The 21,384-nt window shown below is 43.4% G+C and overlaps 1 protein-coding gene across 1 annotated transcript in view; it reads left to right on the plus strand.

Moving 5' to 3' along the window:
• arhgap42a (Rho GTPase activating protein 42a) overlaps positions 1-21,384 on the plus strand; it is a 533,191-nt gene that overhangs the window by 294,236 nt on the left and 217,571 nt on the right. The window contains exon 4 of the mRNA XM_041199402.1: positions 6,864-6,935. Coding sequence (XP_041055336.1) covers positions 6,864-6,935 — 72 coding nt within the window. The remainder of the gene's footprint in view (positions 1-6,863; positions 6,936-21,384) is intronic.

The raw sequence follows: 21,384 nt of genomic DNA on the forward strand, positions 1-21,384 counted from the left end.
GGTTGAGAGAGTGGAAGCCTTTTATATTGATAAATCTTACTGGCTGCAGCTAGGAAGCTCTTAAGGCCATGTGTGCAGTCAGTGGCATCCTGCACTTGTGGGAAGCTGGAGTTCGCTGCAAATCCCACTGCTTTGGCAGCCTAGCTGGCTTCATCCATGGAGAACTGGATATAATATATTATTGAAAAGAGCATTGGTGATCTCCCTTATGCATTTACGAGTTGAGGATTGTGATATTCCCCAGAGGCCCCAAGTGGAGCCCTTGAATGAGCAGCTTGCAAAAATGCTGAGTGCGGTGATCATCTTTAGAGCCACTGGCACTGAATGGCCTCCCAGTCCATGCGGCGTCAGATCTTCTCAAAGAAGGTGTCAGATATGAACCACCACATTCCTTGTCCAGTGACGATGTCTTCCGTATACACACTAAATGCCTCCATGGAATTTGTATCTCCTCCTCAGCATCTGGGTCTTCCTGGGGCCCCGCTGGCCATGTTCCTCAGGGCAAGGCTCTTCCCTGAGTCCTGCCAAATGGCGACAGGCCCTTCTCAGGTGCATCCAAGCCATGAAGAAGGCAGCATTGATGCAGCTTGCATTCTGTACTTCTCCTTCTTACTGTGAACAAATAGATTAAAAACATGAGTATACGTTACCCTGCAATGATCACCCTCCATTGCCAAGCTGGGAAGACATTGTGAAGTGCTTGCGCTGTTTTCATTCCATACGTGCCATCCTTAGGTCCGCCCTTGCAGCTGAAGTACATCCTAAAGGATCACAGGTTGCGGATTTTACCCTCTCACACCACCCCCACTCCCTGACATGAGAGTGCATTCACGATGAGGCTTGGATCTGGGTGTGTACAGCCATGTGCTTTCAATCTGAGTCACGTCGCTGTCAGGCTGCCTCCTTTTGACCAGACTACAGACCAGCCTTGCACTAATTTAATAACCAAAAGTGTTTGGCCCTGTAAGTCATGAAGATCCCAACTGCAATGTGTAGGTAGGCTTGTCTGGAGCATGTTGCATATGTCTGTGCGTTTGCATATGCAGCCGTGCTCCACTAATAATTTGATCCTTCTTACCTTTCTACATTCCTCTGACAGATAAATGGTCAATCAGACCAAATCAAATGTTGCCCTAAGCCCTAATGGATTCTCGCAAGAATGCACACCATGAGTTAAGGTACCCAGATCCTTCAATTGGTATTTGATTCACTTTAACATATCTTGGCTAAGCCTTGAGCTCCATGTCTCGGCTGGTAATTATTAGGGTGTCCCTTCAATTGATCTGAAATTGCAGTAGTCGACTCCTCCCACACACCCTCAGTCTCCTCTCATGGTTATTTATCTACTGTGTCATTGCATTGAGCTGTCGAAATGTTGCTGCTCTATTTTTACATCAAGACCAGCTTCCAACCTCCCCGTTGCCATACAAGTGCCTCCTATATTCCTTAGTCCTCACCACGTCCAAGTTTCTATTCCTCTGATCATTCTCCTATCCTTTAACCCTGGAGCCCATCGTGATTGTTGGCAATATTTCTGTCCTCCCCACCGAACTATTTTCTATCAATGTCCCCATGCCCCATGTCGACTCACTCCTCCCCATCTTGAGGCCATATGCACAGTGACCTACAGGCACCCCTGCGCGCCCCCTGCCCCTCAACCATGAGACCATCAACTACCCCTTATTTACAGTTCCCCATTTATAGGCTGCAGATACTTCCTCTGACTGTGGCAGTACCATCTGTTGCTCAATACCAAGCCACCAACCCCCAGGACCCATGTCTTGAACAGCCTGCTGTGCATGACTGACACTGCCTTGGTGCAAAATCAGAGCAGCCACAAGATATGGCAGCAGCGCAATTAAAGACAGGTGAACACTGCATATACAAACCTTGAAGTCACGAGTGAAGAGAAGGTCGCCAGGTGCACGTCACTTAAATATGTTTGTGAATCAGAGTGATCTAATTATCAGCTGGTGTGGTAATTATATTCGGAGGGAAAACGTGATTCTGGGGAGCTGGGTTTTTATTGTGTATTCATGATATAGAAATACATGTGAATGTGGTTCCCGACTTGGATCAGTGGGGAAGTCAATCCGCCATTAGGCCATCATGAAAGTTGGGAGGGGAAAATATCAACTTATTTTCTCACCGGTGAAAAACTGACTTTTACCATCACGCCAAATTTTGTGCCCTCACCTGCTACGATCCCTGCCGCTGGTGGGACTGGAAATTTCTGCCTTTGGGCTTGGGTATAACATTTTTGCCAATAGTAGTGACTTTGAGCTTCCCGTGGGTTCAATATCTGAACGTGTGCAGTATTCACAATTTCTTTGAGGACAAGCTATTACAGCCTTGAATACAATTTACTTAGCTGTTTCTCAAAGCTGAATAAATTAAAGATTTGAGGACAAATATCATAAGCTTTTCTTCAGGTTAAATTATATTGTGTTTTTTAAGTGGAGAATGTGTGCATACATGAGAGACAGAGATAGGGAGTAAAACATGACATACTATAGCTTTAGTTGGTTTTTGAATTGTACTTTATAATTTTCAGAAAGCTTAAGCCATTAGAAGTACAAGCACATCTAGTTTCCTCACCTTAATTCAAGTTCTTATTTGATAAAACAAATCAGTTGAATTCTGAAGACAAACAAAACCTCTATTACCTGGTTATGCATGACTTACTGAAGTTAGAAGTTGTGGAAATTCTAATTACTTACACCTATGAAACACAAAGCCAAATATAAGTACACTCCAGAAACCAATCACAAAACACCAAGATTCAATGTTGAAAAATCTCACGTTAGTAAGTACTCCTTACCAAAATTTTAATGAGAATCCTGGGTCAGTAGCTGGGAAAATTACAGCATTGGCAAATTCAAAAGTCAGTCAGCTGGAAAACTTTCCTCAATTTGGAATCTAACCCTGAAGGTAACCAGCTGCCCCTTTATAACATTTGTTTCAAAAATATGAGGCCCGGGGCCGAATTTTCGTCAGGATGCAGAGGCGTGTTTCAATGCGCAAATGGCCACACAGTCATTTTGGAGGAAATCTGATTTTCCTCCAGATTCCTGATCCCACACCAATTTCCTCTGGCCTTTTTGCAGTTCGGGAATGCCTAGCGTGTACACAACACACACTCGCCCCACTGAGGTCAGATTCCCCGTTTTAATTGGGGGATAAAAATCAGATTTCCTCCTGCGCACCATTTTAGTCTGCTGATACAGGGTTTTAGAAGCCCATTAAAATCATGTCAGGTTTGAGAATTCATGAAGAAAATGGAAAGATTGCTGAGGAGTCTGAAACATTCTGAAGTTTAAGTGTAATCTATTTTCACACCTTCAGATGTTTCTATTATGTGCTGTACTGTAATGTAAATGTGTTTTTAAAGCAGGGATTCATCATAGAGATGTGTTCTTTAAACATAAGTTGATCCTTACATTGACCAATGTGTAATTGTTCACATACATTATAATACTTTTCAATGGAGATCATAATTCAGTGACAAATGTTACAAAATATCCTGTCAGTCTGTGCTGGCATCTTTTCCATAACAAAAACAGAAAATGCTGGAAAAACTCAGTAGGTCTAGCAGCATCTGTGGAGAGAGAAACAGAGTTAATGTTTTGAGTCCGTATGACCCTTCTTCAGAGCTGAAGAGAAGTGGAAATGTAATGAAATTTATACTGTTTAATAGGGGTGGAGCAGATGAAGCTGTATTGAAGGCCAGCAATAGTTGGGGACAAAGGAGAGCTTGACAAAGATGTCATGAACTAAAGGCGAAAGGGAGTGTTAATGGTAGTGGTAAAGGCTAAAAAAGGTGCTGATAGTGGCATAAAGTTAAGGAAGCAGAATGTGATAATAGCAGAACGAGGGTAGCATTGTGTGAAAGAGCAACATGGAACAAGTAACAGATGGCCCTTTTGGAGATGGGGGAGGGAGTGGTGGTAGGGAAAAAAAGGATAGAGAATGGGTTAGAAGGGGAGGATAGAACAATGAATAAATATAAAAGTAAAACCAGTGGATGAAAAATAAAAGTGAATGTAGAAAAAAGGCGATTAAAGAAGAGGTGAGGATAGAGGAAAGAGTTCATAGTCTGAAGTTGTTGAACTCAATGTTAAGTCCAGAAGGTTATAAGGTGCCTAATCAGAAGATGAGTTGCTGTTCCTCCAGTTTGCGATGGGCTTCACTGGAACATTGCAGCAGGCCGAAGATGGACATGTGGGCGTGAGAGCAGGATGGTGTGTTGAAATGGCAAGCAACAGGAAGGCCTGGGTTATGCCTTTGAAGGTGTTCTGCAAAGTGGTCACCAAGCCTGTGTTTGGTCTCCCCAGTGTAGAGGAGACCACATTGAGAGCAGCAAATGCAGTAGACCAAATTGAAGGAGGTGCAAGTGAAGCGCTGCTTCACCTGATAGGAATGTTTGGGCCCTTGGATGGTGAGGAGGGAGAAGGTAAAGGGGCAGACGTTGCACCTTCTGCGACTGCATGGGCAGGTGTTATGACCGAGCAGTTGGTAAAGCTGAGTTATTTAAAAATCTCAGAGGGAAACTTTAAACAAGTGTCATAACCTAGAATTTTAAGTGTTATTTTTGAGGCGCACCTCTAAATTCCAGCATTCAGACCACCAGTTCTCGAGGTTTTACTTTGAATTAAATGAAACATTTTATTAATTTACACAGGTTAAAATATATATACACTTGGCTACAAATTACTATCATAACTTTTAACAAATTCCCAAACTAATCTCCATTAAGGCAACAGCAACCCATAGACTTAACCAGACACCAGGCAAAACATTTTAACCTTACGCATTCAAGATGAGGTTCTTTTCACTTTGGTTCCTGTCGAGGTTTACAGCAGCTTTTGATCTCACATTGCCTCTGCTCTACACACACAAAGCTGCTGAAGGTATACCTAGCACTGCTCATCGAATGTAAAGTCTCATTGTATCACCAACCTCTTTGAACTTCACCTCTTTTAACAATCAAACCCCTTTCATAGTACCAATTTTATTTGTAATATAATCATATTGCTTGGTATCTGCTGGTTAGATGGTCGTTTTCACCCCACTTCTTGAATGCTCTATTCAAAAAAGTGCCAATAGAAGCTATCATTCTTACACATCAAAACTAGTACACATCAAAGCACTCAGGCTAGCTGGCTTTAATCTAATTAAGACACACCCACAGACTAAACCTCTGTTTTAAAAGAAAAATATTTTCCAATAATATTATATACATCACAGCTTCATGACAGAAGGTATGTTAGGAAGGGAATGAGGTGTTGGGGGTGATGGAGGAGTGCACAAAGGTGTCCTGGAGGGAATGGTCCCTGCGAAATGCTGATGGGGTGGAGATGGAGTGGGGGGGCGGGGGTGGGGTGGGGGGGGGAGTTGCGGGAGGGGGCAGATGTGTTTGGGGCATCATGCTGGAGTTGGCGGAAATGGCGGAGGATGCTCCTTTGAATGCGGAGGCTGGTGGGGTGAAAAGTGAGGACAAGGGGGACATCATCATGGTTCTGGGAGGGAGGGTAAGGTGAGCATAGAGTCGCAGGAGATGGGTCAGACACTGTTGAGGGCCCCATCAACCACAATGGCAGGGGAAACCTTGGGTAAGGAAGACATGTCAGAAGCGCATCTTTTCTACTGTGATTTAAATAGCTTTCACTGATGAAAAACGTTTTGACACTTGAAAAAAAATCCAACCACCTGCTCATTGATTGGCAGACACTGCTTTGAAATTGAAATGAATACCTACTATTCTCTCCTTCCTACAGAGTGGTCCATTGTTTGAATAGCTATGGCCAATAACAATGCTTGACTGAGTTTCAAGTGCTAATGGGTTTCAGCATAGCAGCTGTGCAATCCGTCCGAAATGAATGACAGTTTCAAGGAGTTGTAATAACAGATTGTCCTTTGTAGCTTGTTGACTCAAGCTAATAGGATTACAAGAATTTTGCACATGACAATGCATTTTTTTATTGGATTCAATAATATGGAGGCTTTTATTAGATGGTGACAGGTTTATTTTTTCCCAAGGAATGGAAAATAATTTCAGTTGATATTGCATGGAATCTGAGGACTGTACGTTGTGTTTACTGGATGAGTGGCTATGAAAGATAGATGGATGACCTGAGGGGGCATGGAAGATGCATCTGGGGAATATAGGTAGGGTGGTCTGAGGGGCACAGAAGATACATGGGGGCATAGAGGTGGGATGAGGTGGCATGGGTGATCTGAGGGAGCATGAGCTGGCACGGAGAGTTGGCTGGGGGTGAAGGAGGTGAGAAGTAAGATTTAGTGGGCATTTAAACACTGTTGGGAGCTGGAATACTGTGTGGGAGAACCAAGGCAGCCTAACCAAGCTGCCTCTGCACCCACACTCCTCACTCACTCTAGCATGGCTCGCAAACTGTACTGCAAACCTAACTCCAGTATAAAAAGACCAAAATGGCATGTGAAGTCACATGTGGGTCGGGTGTGCAGTTTGTGATTCGTGAAAGTGCACAGTTTTAGTTTTTCCGAGTCCAGAGGAAGGTTCGGCCCTTCATATTGATGATTATCTTGATGGAATTATTTCATTTTCTATGTTGTAGTTTTCTTTTTCAGTAGCTGTATTAAAAGTCTCTAAAAGGCTCTTATCTAATGTTTTCAACACTTTGCTGCAATAACATTGTCCATGTGAGAATGCAAGTATACTTTTCCAGAGAAGATTTCGAGAAAAATTAAGTTCTGCACCCCATTGCAGTTTTAATGCTGGTTTAAAAATCACTGATTCCAATTTAAATTTAGTACCAAACATTATGGCAGATTAGTGCAAGCTATTACATCATTTAAAATACTGATTTGCTTTTCTATTCTAGATTCAGAATGCCAATGATGTTTTAATTGCCCCACTGGAGAAGTTTCGTAAAGATCAAATTGGTGCAGCAAAGGTAAGTAATGCAATTTTATTTTTTATACCCATTCTATTAAATTTGGCATTACAAATATATTTTCCCAGTTGTTTACTTTTTATTGTTTCATGGGATTAGGCTATCGCTGGCTGGACCAATATTTATTGCCCATCCTTGAGAAGGTGGTGGTGAGTCGCCTTCTTGAACTGCTGCATTGCTATATCAACAATGCTGTCAGGGAGTTCCAGGATTTTGACCCAGTGACAAAGAAGGACAGTGAAGGATATAGTTTCAAGTTAGAATGTGTGGTTTGGAGAGGAACTTACAAATGGTGGTGTTCCCATACACCTGCCACCCTTGTTCTTCAAGCTGATAGTGATTGTGGGTTTTGTTGTTTTTTATAATGGTATAAAGGCACCATCACACATAAGGAATTGGATAAACACGTTGTGGGTTCTTTTATTAAGACTAGGCACATGAGAACAGATATACATGGGTATAAAGCTTGAAGACACATCAGCAGAACTAGCTATGCTGCGCTCTGCTTAAAAGCAAAAGTGAAACTAAACAGGATCGAGTGACACACTTCCTTTCTAATGATGCCATACTGCAGTCCTCTAAGGGCATATTACAACAGATTTTGAAGGTACTGTCAAGGGAGGCATGACAAGTTGCTGCAATGCATCTTATAAAAGGCATGCACTGTTGCCATGGTGTATTGATGATGGAGAAAGTGAATGTTTAAGTGGTGGATGGGGCATAAATCAAATGGGCTGCATTTTCCTGGATGATGACAAGTTTCTTGATGGATGTTGGAGTTGCAGTCATCCAAAAAGTGGAGAGTATTCCAACAGATTCCTGACCTGTGCCTTACAGATAGCGAGCAGACTTTGGAAAGTCAAGAGGTGAGATACCACAGAATTCACGATCTTGGCCCGCTCTTGCAGCCACAGTATTTATATATTTATATGGCTGGTCCATTTTAATTTTTCATTGATGGTAATACCCCACTCCCCCCGCAGTATGTTGATGGTGGGGATTCAGCGATAGTAATGGTTGAATGTCAAGAGGAGGCAGTTAGCTTCTCCTTTGCTGGAGATGGCCATTGCCTTGCAGTTGTTTAGTACAAATGTTACTTGCCACTTATCAGCCCAAGCCTGAACATTGTCCAGGTCTTGCTGCTTGCAGGAAATATCTGCATCGTTATCTAAGGAGTTGCGAGTCGAAGTGAAAACTATTAACTTATCAACAAACATCCATACTTCTGAACTTATTATGGAAGAAAGGCAATTGATGAAGCAGCTGAAGATGGCTGGCCCTTGGATACTTTCCTGAAGTATGCCTGCAGCAATGTCCTGAGGATGAGATGATTGGTCTGCAACAACCACAGCCAACCTCCTTTGTGATAGAAAAGATTTTAGCCAGTGGGGAGTTTTTCCCCTGATTCCCGTTGACTTCTATTTTACTATGCCTCCTTAATGCCACACTCTGTCAACTGCTGCTTTGAAGTGTTTTTTAATTCATTCACGGGATGTGGGCTTCGCTGGCTGGGTCAGCATTTATTGCTCATCCCTAGTTGCTCTTGAGAAAGTGGCAATGAGCTGCTTTCTTGAACAGTTGCAGTCCATGTGGTGTAGGTACATCCACAGTGCAGTTAGGAAGGGTGTTCCAGGATTTTGACCCAGCAACAATGAACGATCTGCGATATAGTTCCAAGTCAGGATGGTGAGTGGCATGGAAGGGAACTTCCAGGTGGTGGTGTTCCCATGTGTCTGCTGCTCTTGTCCTTCTAGATGGTAGTGGCCATGGGTTTGGAATGTGCTGTCTCAGGAGCCTTGGTGTGTTCCTGCTGTGCATCTTGTAGATGGTGCACACTGCTGCCACTGTGCGTCGGTGGTGGAGGGAGTGAATGTTTGTGGATGTGGTGCCAATCAAGCGGGCTGCTTTGTCCTGGATAGTATCAAGCTTCTTGAGTGTTGTTGGAGCTGCACTCATCCAGGCAAGTGGGGAGTATTCCATCACATTCCTGACTTATGCCTTGTTGATGGTAGACAGGCTTTGGGGAGTCAGGATGTGAGTTACTTGTTGCAAGATTCCTAACCTCTGACTTGCTCTTGTAGCCACAGTATTTAAATGGTTAGGGCATACACCCTTACCTCACCTCTGTAATTCAGTTGTATTGTCCATATTTAGACGAAAGCTAAAATGAGGTCAGGAGCCAAGTGGTCCTGGAGTGACTTCTAGGCCAGACCGGATAAGGACAGCTGATTTCCTTCCCTAAAGTATATGAGAAGTTATTATTCCAATGTCTAAAAATCCCAAAACAGCAGAATGGTGTGGTTTCTAAATTAATATGTTGAAATTTTGCTACTGGGCATGGATGTAAAAACAAGGAGGACGGGTGGGATGAAAGCAAAATGCTGCGGATGCCGGAAATCTGAAACAAAAGCAGAAAATGCTGGAAAAACTCAGCAGGTCCAGCAGCACCTGTGGAGAGAAAAACGTTAACGTAAAAGTTAATGTTTCGAGTCTGTATGACCCTTCTTCAGATGGGTGGGATGAAGCCCTATTCCTTTTCTGGTGGTGGCCCTTTGAGACTTTAAAACTACATTGGAAGGAGGAAATAGTGCCCTGGATTACATTTGTGTTTTGAACATTAAATCATTTCAGAAAATGAAAAATGCGTTGCCCTTTGTGTGTTCTCTTGGAACTGATTATGCTTTCAAAAAAGTTACTGCTTTTAGGTGATTTCACACAAATGATTACAATTCATGTATTTTCTGTGCAAACTTAACTTGATACAACTGAGCACATAAATTTCATGGATTTACAAATTATTTACAGCAAGAAACTGTCCATTCAGTCAATTGGTCTATGCTGGTGCACATGATCCAGATGAGCATCATCTCACCTTACTTCATTTCACCATATCAACATATCCTTTTATTCCTTTCTCTTCATGTACTTATCTAGCATCCTCTTAAATGCAACAATGCTAATCACCTCAACCGCTCCTTTTAATAGTGAGTTGCACACTTTCACCGCTTTGAGTAAAGAAGCTTCTCATGAATTTCTTCTTGGATTTATTAATGGCTATTCCGTATTTATGAACCACAAATTTTACTCTCCCCATAAGCGGAAAATCCTCCCTGACATAGACATACTCACAGAATTGTACCTTACAGATAATGTCCCAGACACCAGCATCACCATCCCTGAGGATGTCCTGTCGCACTGGCAGGACTGACACAGCAGAGGTGGCAGCACAGTGGCATACAGTTGGGAGGGAATTGCCCTGGAGTTTGCAATACCAACTCCAGACTCCATGAAGTCTCATGGTATCAGGTCAAACATGATTAAGGAAACCTCCTGCTGATTACCCTGTACCATCCCCCCTCAGCTGATGAATCAGTACTCCTTCATGTTAAACACCACTTGGAGGAAGCACTGAGGGTGGCAAGAGTGCAGAATGTACTCTGGGTGGGGGACTTCAATGTCCATCACCAAGAGTGGCTCAGTAGCACCACTACTTTCGGAGCTGGCTGAGTCTCAAGGACATAGCTGCTAGACTGGGTCTGCGGTAGGTGGTGAGGGAACCGACAAGATGGAAAAAGATAATTGACCTCATCCTCACTAATCTGTCTGCCAAAGAAGCATCTGTCCATGACAGCATTGGTGGGAGCATCCACCGCACAGTCCATTGGAGAAAAAGTCCCGTCTTCACATTGAGAATTCCCTCCATCGTATTGTGTGGCACAGCCACTGTGCTAAGTGGGATAGGTTTCGAACAGATCTAACAACACAAGACTGGATATCTATGAGGTGCTGTGGACCATCAGCAGTAGCAGAATTGTAACTCTTTCGAGTACAAACACGTTTCCATCTGTTTCAGATGAAGTTACATTGTTTCATATTTTGCTATTGTGAGATTTGAACTCTTGATCTTGCGGGGGGGGTGGTTACAAACCCAGTACCATAACCACTTGGCTATTTAGGCCAAGAGTAGTAGCAGAATTGTACTCAATCACAACCTGAAACCTCATGGCCTGGTATACCCACCCCCCCGCACCCCCCCCCCCCCCAACTCTACCATTACCACCAAGCCAGGGGACCAACCCTGGTTCAATGAAGACTGCAGGAGGGCATACTAGGAGCAGCACCAGGCAAAACTAAAAATGAAGTGTCAACCTGGTGAAGCTACAGCTCAGGACTACCTATGTGCCAACCAGCATAAGCAGCACGTGCTAGACAGAGCTAAGTGATCCCACAACCATTGGATCAGACATAAGCTCTGCGGTCCTGTCACATCCAGCTGTGAATGGTGGACAATTAAACAACTCTCTGGAGGACGAGGCTCCACAAATATCCCTATCCTCAATGATGGGGGAGCGAAGCACATCAGTGCAAAAGATCAATCTAAAGCATTTTCAACAATTTTCAGCCAGATGTGCTGAGCAGATGATCCATCTTGGCCTCCTCCGGAGGTCCCCAGCATCACAGTTGCTGGTCTGCAGCCAATTCAATTCACTTTGCGTGATATCAAGAAATAGCTGAAGGCACTGGATACTTCAAAGCCTATGGGCCCTGACAATATTCCGGAACTTGCCGTGCCCCTAGCCAAGTTGTTCCAGTGCAGCTACAACACTGGCATCTACCTGGCAATGTGGAAAATTGCCCAGGTGTGTCCAATCCACTAAAAGTACGACAAATCCAATCTAGCCAATTACTGCTGCATCAGTCTACTCTCGATCAGTAAAAGTAATGGAAGGGGTCATGAACAGTGCTGTCAAGCGGCACTTGCTTAGAAATAACCTACTCACTGACATTCATTTTGTGCTCTGCCAGGGCCACTCAGCTCCTGACCTCCTTACAGCTTTAGTTCAAACATGGACAAAAGAGGTGAGAGTGAGGTCTGGAGTCATTGTTGCAAAGTCCCAGGGCAACTCCCTCCTGACTGTATACCACTGTGCTGCCATCTCTGCTGTGTTATGCTAGAACTGTATGAAACGCTGGTTAGGCCACAGCTAGAGTATTGCATGCAGTTCTTGAATCTGCATTAAAGAAAGGATGTGATTGCAGTAGAGGGAGTACAGAGGAAATTTACCAGGATGTTGCCTAGGCTGAAGAGTTTTAGTTATGAGGAGAGATTCGACAGACCGGGGTTATTTTCCCTGGAACTCACTGCCTGGCAGGGTGGTAGAAGCAGAAACGCTCATAACATTTAAGAAGTATTTGGATGTGCACTTGAGATGCCATGACATACAAGGCTATGGGCCTAGTGTTAGAAAATGGGATTAGAATAGTTAGGTACTTGTTTGACCGGCGCAGACGTGATGAGCCGAAGGGCCTTTTTCTGTGCTGTAGACCTCTATGTTTATGACTATCTATGACTGTGACTCTTGACATCAAGGCAGCATTTGACCGAGTGTGGCATCAAGATGGCAAAACTGGAGTCAATGGGAATCAGAGGGAAAACTCTCTGCTGGTTGGAATTACACCTAGTACAAAGGAGGATGGTTGTGGTTGTTGGAGGTCAGTCATCTCAGTTCCAGGACATCACTGCAGGAGTTCCTCAGGGTAGTGTCCAACCATCTTCAGCTGCTTCATCAGTACCCTTCCTTCCAAAATAAGGTCAGAAGTGGGGATGTTCGCTGATGATTGCACAATGGTTCAGGTGAAGACCGTCCCAATGGTGAAGCTCCCACTTTCCCTTGTACTGGTGCCAGTGCCCCATGAATCAAAACCCATTTCTTCCACACCAGTCTTTGAGCCATACATTTAACTCTCCAGTCTGATTTACCCTAAGCCACTTTGCCCATGGCTCCGGCAGTAATCCAGAGATTATTATCCTTGAGGTTCTGCTTTTAAATTTAGCCTCTAGCTGCTCCTAGTCCCTCAGCAGAACTTCTTACCTAGTTCTACCTATGTTGTTGGAACCTACATGAAGCATGGCCACTGGATCCTACCCTTCCACTACAAAATTGCTCTCCAGCCCAGAGCAGATGTCCCAAACTCTGGCACTGGGTAGGTAACACAGTGATCTGGACTCCTGCTCTTAGCTGCAGAGAACTGTGTCTATCCCCCTGATTATATAGTCCCCAACTACCACTACATTCCTATTAACTGCCCCCACTTGAATGGGTTCCTGTACCACGGTCAATTTGCTCATCCACCCTGCAGCTACCATTTCCAACCGTATAGTCTTCAAGAACCTCGCATCTATTAGACAATTGCAAAGGCTGAGGTTCCTGCACTTTTACCTTCTGGGTCTCCATTCTTGCTTCACTCAAAGTTACACTCTCCCGTCCCTGATCAAATCAGAAGACTCTATCCTAAGAATTATGATTGCCTCCTGATACTAAGTGTCCATGTAACTTTCACCCTCCCTTATGCATTATAGTGCCTGCAGTTTGGCCTCTAGCTCAATGACTGAGCCAAAGCCCTACAAGCCACAGACACTTACAGCGGACGTGTTTGACCTGGATCACTCCAGTGCCCAGGAACTTCCACATTCTGCAGTCACAACACCACCTGCCCTACCATCTTTATTATGTGTTAATTAATTTATAATTAATAAACACTGCTACACTCAACAACCTTTACTACTGCCAGTAAAACTTACTACAACTAATAAAACCTTACAATTACTAATAAATTACATGACTTTTGAAGATAAACGAGCAAAATATTCACCAATCACTTATCTGGTTTCCTGTGATGTCATACTTTAATTTCTCTCAGCACACAGCCACTCTACCCTGGAGCCATAGACTGGACTCGATTGGATAGCTCATGATGGTGGTGGTTACTTGCCTCTGGGTCCCCTTTTCACCTGCTCTTCTAGGTGGTGGTTACTGCCTCCAGGTCCTCTTTCACCCTGCTCTTCAAGTGCCCAGATCATTTATGTAGATAGTGAACAATAGTGGTCCCAGCACTGATCCTCATGGACCACCACTTCCAACATTCCACAGACTGAATAGCTGCCTTTAACCCCTACTCTCTGTTTTCATTTCTTTTTAGCCAGCTTGCTGTCCATTCTGCTACTGATTCCCTGACTTCATGTGCTCTGACCTTGATCATAAGTTTACTATGTGGTATCTTATGAAAGTTAATGCATACTACATCCACAGCATTAGCATTGTCTACGTTATTAGTTACTTCTTAACACAGAACCAGCGATATCAATTCAATAAAAAACTTAGTTGGTTTACCTATTAGCTTTAATACCATATATACTCATGTAAAAGTCGAAAATTTTTTAGGCAAAAGTTAGGGGGTCGACCTTTACATAGGTAATTTTTTCAAGGGGCTTACCTTCAACTAAAAGCTGGTGGAGGAAACCATTGCTGAGATGCATGAAAACACTTGATCAGCATCTATTGACCCCCTACAGTCCGGGAGAGGACGCAGTGGCATCAGCTGGGCCTGCGGTTTCTGTGCTGCTCAGGGATCGGGGAAGGGAAGCCCTCGACCTAAGTCTTGATTAACTCAATTTTTGATGCATTTTTGCAAGTACTGTTTTAACAAATAATGAATTGAGATCGCTGAAAAATTAAGGATTTTTTGGCCAAAAGCTGGGGGTTGACTTTTACACGAGATCCACTGTTGCTCAATTATGTACGATGTTGACTTTCATAACTTCAAACTATACAATTTGCTACTAGTCTCTCTTTAGTCGGAAGTGCTTTCAATGTGGTGCTTGGGGTATTGACACTGTTGGAACATCATGTTGGCAGGGCAGTCTTAATCCATGATATTGATTTGCTTTTTGCTTTTCTCAGTCCCTGTGCTGCTCAAGCTTGCTTTACTTTGCCTATTTCTTATACTTCCATTTCGTCCAGCCTTTACCCCACACTGCCTCAGTTATTCATGCACACTCGTTATTTGTATTATAAATGTAGTTAATTTATTTCATTGTTGTCTCTTATCACATGTTAACATCACTTCAGCCACTTGACCCTAGTAAGCACCTTGCAAGTCATTCCATTTCTCCATTCACTTGCATATTTACTTTCTGTCTCCTTTCCTTTTGTCTTGTTCATTGTTAAGCGCTGTTTACCTTTGATAATTTACAGCTCTGACAAAGAAAGTCTGAAAAGTTAGCTCATTTATTCTCTCTCAGTTGCTGACTGACATACTGAGTGTTTCAAGCATTTTCTTTTAATTTCAGATTTCCAGCATCTGTAGGTTTATTTTGCATTTTTAACATTTTTACATTTTGTTCTGTACCAGTGATGGAAACAATAAGAAAGAATAAAGAAAACCCCCTTGTGTGATTTAATTACAACAAAAGCTTACATCAATATAGCATTTTTAACATTGAAAAATGGACGCTGAGCCATTATGGGAGGGTTGAAATAGATGACCGAAAGCTTGGTTGAAAATATTGGTTTCACAAAGGCTCTTAAAGGTGGAAAGATGGAGGAGTATAGGAAGCTGATTGCTGAAATTGTGCCTACAGTGGCCAAAAGCTCTGTCACCAATGATGGGACAAAGGGTCTGAGCCAGAGTCGGCTGACCAAATGCTTTAAGTTGGGACACAAGGTTGGAGAAGGTTGAAGTTACAGTGGGATAATGCAGTGGCAAGATTTGAAGATCAAGATGAGAACGTAAACTTTTGTGCATTGAAGAGCAGAAAGCTAATGTATATCTGTAGCAGCTTGAGTGATGAATGAGCAGGCTTTATATTGAGACGGGCTATGAGCAGCAGTATTTTGAACAGGTTGAAAGTATGAAAACAGCATGATGGAAACCCAGTAAAGAAGAAGTTGTAGAAAATTGAGCATAAAGCATTGTCAAATCTTCCTGTGTTAATGCGAGTGAAGTTGGGGTGGAGGTAGGTGTGTTGCAGCTGAAAGTGAGAGGTCCGGATAGATCAACATCTTGCATGGTCTGATTCAACCTCAAATTGTGGCCAGAAAAAGGGATGGAGTTGGTGGCGAAGGAGTGAAGTTTGTTTTAGGGGGTGAAAATAATGATTTTGGCCTTTTTTTACTGCCAAGAGAGAATTTTTATTAATTCTCATCTTAATATTAAGGCAGTGGCACTGTGGTACTGTCACTGGACTAGCAATCCAGAGGCCCAGGGGGTCACAGGTTCAAATGCCATCACAGCAGCTGGTGGAATTTAAATTCAGTTAATAAATCTGGAATTAAAAGTTAGCCTCAGTAATGGTGACCATGAAATCATTGACAATTGTTGTAAAAACCTGGTTCACTAATGTCCTATTATGATCCCAGCTGAGATTACCCTGGGCAAGCCTGATCCCAGGGTGGAACCCAGCTTGATAGATCCTAACTTTTATTTGTTTGTTTACATGTATGGAGAGTAGCTACTGAACAGAGTCACAAAAATCAGCTGATGAACTTTTAACAAAAGAATAAACATTTATTAAACAAGAAAAGATGAACTATATTACAATACCCTTCACCCACAACTATACTGTTACAGATATATATAGATTTGTAAGGGTAACACAAGTTACAAAAGCTATCTTATACTCTAATGTTCACAGTAAGTACACAATCCATGTACCAGTAGGAACCCTGTGGTCAGGTACACCACACTCTGAAACCAAGTGACAGATGCCACCTCAATCTGATGCTATGGACCTCTCCTCCACTTCTCCCAGACACTTGTTACACCATGAGCCAACCAGTCTCACTGAGCTCTGTCTTTCACACAAGGGTCTTCACTCTCCAAGAACTTTCTTTGGAATCCTCTCCCAAATTGACGCTTTCTGTCAGGTGCCCTCCGCAAGTGTTCACCTCGAGGGTTTCAAACTCTTCTTCTGATGTTCCTCTCCCCTGGGTCATTCAAGCTGTCCTCCATGCACTCTCTCTCACTGACTCAACCATCAACAGTACACCACTATGTCGCATGCCCATAGCAAAGTGTTACAGACCTTCAGTTGTCTCTTTGGACCTTCTTGCCCCTTCTCAAGCCTTTATCTGTTTAAGCTTGAAGCTTTAAACTTGAAGCTTGGAGCCTTTCTCTGCCCCTCACTCTTAATTTCACTTAACAGGACCTTTTCTAGGAATCAACTTGGGACTTTCTCCTATTCCATTCCCCTGGATTTTTGGGGTTTTCCTTTAGCTTGAGACTGGCTATCTGTCCCCTTTGCTCCAGTCTCTCCTGGCAGCTACTTTCAACCAATGTTAGCTTGGGAATGGCTATCTGTCCCTTCTAGGTGGCTTCTGTTCAGCAGCAATCTTCAAAACTGAGTTCAAAACTGCCGTTCTAGCTCTTTCTGTGTGGAAAGTAGGGTTGATCCCCAGGCTTGATGGTAATGGTAGTGCGGGAGATATGCCTGGTCATGAGTTCTGGGGTACAAACCTTGAGTACTGTTGCTGGAATGTTGTCAGGGCCCCTAGCCATTGCAATATTGAGCGGCTGTTTCAGGAAATCACGTGGAGTGAATCAAATTGGCTGAAGACTGGCTTCTGCAATGCTGGGGACCTCAGGAAGAGGCCGAGGTGGATCATTCAGTGACGAGTGCAAGAGGGCATGCCAGGAGCAGCACCAGGCATATCTAAAAATGAGGCATGAAGCTACAACACAGGACTACTTCTATGTCAAATATTTTAAGCAGGAAGTGATAGACAGAGCTAAATAATCCCATAGCCAATGGATCAGATCTAAGCATGCAATCCTGCCACATCTAGTGGTGAATGGTGGTGGACAGTTAAACAACTAACTGGAGGAGGCGGCTCCACAAATGTCAATATATTAGGAGGAGATGGTGGCATAGTGGTAATGTCACTGGACTAGTAATCATCTGGCGACACGGGTTCAAATCCCACCACTGGTGGAATTTAAATTCAATTAATTAATCTGGACTATAAATCTTGTTTCAGTAATGGTGACCATGACAACTATCATTGATTGTTTTAAAAACCTGTCTGGTTCACTAATAGGGAAGGAGGTCTGCCATCCTTACCTGGTCTGACCTGCATGTGACTCTAGACCCATAGCAATGTGGTTGACTCTTAACTGCCCTCTAAAATGGCCTAGCAAGCCACTGAGTTCAAGGACAATTAGATGGGCAACAGATGCTGGCCTTTCCAATGAAAAAATAATGAAAAAAATCTCCATCCTCAATGATGGAGAAGACAATCAATGCAGAAGACAAGGCTGAAGCATTTACAGTGATCTTCAGAGCAAATGATCCATCTCTGCCTCCTCCTAATGTTTCCAGCATCACAGATGGCAATCTCAGGCAACTCGATTCACTCCACGTGATTTCATGAAATGACTGAAGGCACTGGATATTGCATAGGCTAGGGGCCCTGACAACATTCCGGCAATAATACTCAAGACTTGTGCTCCAGAACTAGCTGCACCTATAGCCAAGCTGTTCCAGTACAATTACAACAGCGGATTTATCGGATGCGGAAAATTGCCCAGGTATGTATTGTCTATAAAAAGCAGGACAAATCCAAACCAGTCAATTACTGCCCTATCAGTTTATTCTCCCTCGTCAGTAAAATAATGGACAGCATTGTCGGCAGTGCTGTCATGAAGCACTTACTCAGTAATAACCTGCTCACTGAAGCTCAGCTTGGATTCTGCCAGGCCACTCTGCTCCTGGCCTCATTATAACCTTGATCCAAACATGGAGAAAAGAGCTGAACTCGAGATGAATTGAGAGTGACTGCCCTTGACATCAAGGCAGCATTTGACTGAGTGTGGCATCAAGGAGCCTGAGCAAAACTGGAGTCAATGGGAATCAGGGAGAAAACTTTTACTTGTTGGAGTCATACTTAGCACAAAGGAAGATGATTTTGATTGTTGGAGGTTAATCATCTCAGCCCCAGGAAATCGTTTCAGGAGTTCCTCAGGGTAATGTCCTAGGCCCAACCATCTTCAGCTGCTTCATCAAAGACCTTCCCTCCATCATAGGGTCAGAAGTGGAATTGTTCGCTGATGATTGCACAATGTTCAGCACTATTCATGACTCCTCAGATACTGAAACAGTCCGTGCCCATATGCAGCAAAACGTGGACAACATTCAAGCTTGGGCTTATAAGTGGCAAGTAACATTCATGCCACACAAGTGCCAGGCAATGATCACCTCGAACAAGAGAGAATCTAACTAACTTCCCTTGATATTCAATGGCATTAACATCACTAAATCCCCCACTATCAACATTCTGGGGGGTTACCATTGAGCAGAAACTGAACTGGACCAGCCATATAAATGCTGTGCTTCAAGAGCAGGTCGGAGGCTGGGAATTCTATGGTGAGTAACTCACCTCCCCAAAGCCTATCCACCATCCACAATCAGGAGTGTGGTGAAATAAACTCCACTTTTCTGGATGAGTACACTTGTACCAACACTCAAGAAGCTGGGCACCATACTGGGCACAGGAGCCCACTTGAATGGCACCCCATCCACCACCTTCAACATTCACTCTCTCTTCCATAGTCGTACTATGGCAGCAGTGTGTGCCCTCTACAAGATGCACTGCAGCAACTTTCCAAGGCTCCTTTGACAGAACCTTCTAAACCCATGATCTCTACTTCCTAGAAGGACAAGGATAACAGATGCATAAGAAAACCATAACCTGCAAGGTCCCCTCCAACCCACACACCATCATGACTTGGAACCAAATCACCATTCCTCCACTGTTGCTGGGTTAAAATCCTGGAACTCTCTCCCTAACAGCACTGTGGGTGTACCTAAACCACATGTACTGCAGTGGCTTAAAAAGGCGGCTCGCCCCCACCTTCTCAAGGGCAGTTAGGATGGGCAATAAATGCTGGCATAGCCAGCGACACCCACATCCTGTGAAAGAAAAATTTTTAAAAAGTCTAATAATGCCAAACGATGGTTGAGTTGAGGGATCTGACGGAGAAGTTGAACTAGATGTCGCCAATGTATATATGGATTTTGATTCCTTTGCACAGTAATAATACTAACAATTGCAGCACATAGATGAGAAGAGAGTGAGCCCAAGGGAAGATCCTTCAGGAATCCTGGAGGTGCAAGAGTGAGAAGTGAAACAATTGCTGGAGGTGCACTGGCTGTGTTTTGAGGCAATCTGTGAAGCTGGATGGCAGATGTTAAGTGATGGAGGAGGATTTTCTTCATTCATTCCTGGGATGTGAGCTTTACTAGCAAGGCCAGCATTTATTGCCATCTCTAATTGCGCGTGAGAATGTGGTGATGAGTTTTTGAGCCATTGACTGTGAAGGAACGATGATATAATTCCAAGTCAGGATGACGTATGACTTGGTGGGGAACTTGCAGGTGGTGGTGTTCCCATTTTCCTGCTGCTCTTCACTCTCCTGTGTGGTAGAGATCGGGGTTTTGGAATATGCTGTTGAAGGACCCTTGGCAGGTGACTGTAGTGCACCTTGTAGATGGTGCACACCATAGCTGTGTTCTAGTGGTGGAGGGAGTGAATGCTTAAGATGGTGGATGGATTGCTGATTAAGTAGGCTGCTTTGTCCTGGATGGTGCCAAGCTTTGCGAGTGTTTTTGGAGCTTTATTCATCCAGGCATGTGGAGAGTATTCTATCACACTCCGGACCTCTGCCTTGTAAATGGCGGACAGGCTTTGGGAGTCAGGAAGTGAATTCCTGCCAATGCATGCAGCCTGTGACCTGCTTTTGTAGCCACAGTATTTATATGGCTGGTGCAGGTATGTTTCTGGTCAATGCTAACCCCTAGGATGTTGTTAATGGGGGCTTCGGCGATGATAATGCCATTGAACATAAAGGAAAGAATGTTAGATTCTTTCTAGTTAGACATGGTCATTGCCTGGCACTTGTGTGTTGCGAATGTTATTTGCCATTTATCAGGCCAAGTCTGAATGTTGTCCAGGTCTTGCTGCATGGGAGCCACAGACTGCTTCAGGTTAATTGTGTTGAGCAGAGAGGTCATGGAAGAAAGGAGTTAATTACCATGATTGCAGGTAAAGAAGTTATTATTTGTGACTTTGGCCATGGTGACCCCAATGCTGTGAAAAAGTTGGAAGCTGGGCTGAAGGGATTTACAGGCAGTTCAATATAGCAATTAAGTATTAAATCTTGTGAACTCTCATATTTTCAATTTTTTTTAATAAGCAATAACATCTATCTTTCTGTGCCAGTTTGAAATGCTTCTGTTTTATGAATTTTGGTGCTGTTCTACTTTGGCTCTACTCTCTGTGTAATTTCTCTTGCCATTGTTGCACTTTCTTGGGTTTCTTTATCAGTTTGTACCTTTTTCATTTTCTTCTTTAAGGATCCTGGCATACCTCGCTCCCATCTTCCATCTTCAATCTGTTCCTTTCTCTTCCCAGTTTCTTCTGTTTATTTGTTACTATGGCTAGGCTTGTGCATAGCTCTTCAATGTTCTCAAGTTAAGCCAATACTTTAAAATGATTACCTGGATTTTGATGCAGGATAAGATAGCATAAATTTCAGTTCATCCATAGAGTTTGGATCTCTTTTCAGAACTAAAACAATAATCAAACTATGCTTTGTGCCATGGAATATTTTT

Source organism: Carcharodon carcharias, chromosome 11, assembly GCF_017639515.1.
Source record: "Carcharodon carcharias isolate sCarCar2 chromosome 11, sCarCar2.pri, whole genome shotgun sequence".
NCBI classification, from domain to species: Eukaryota; Metazoa; Chordata; class Chondrichthyes; order Lamniformes; family Lamnidae; genus Carcharodon; species Carcharodon carcharias.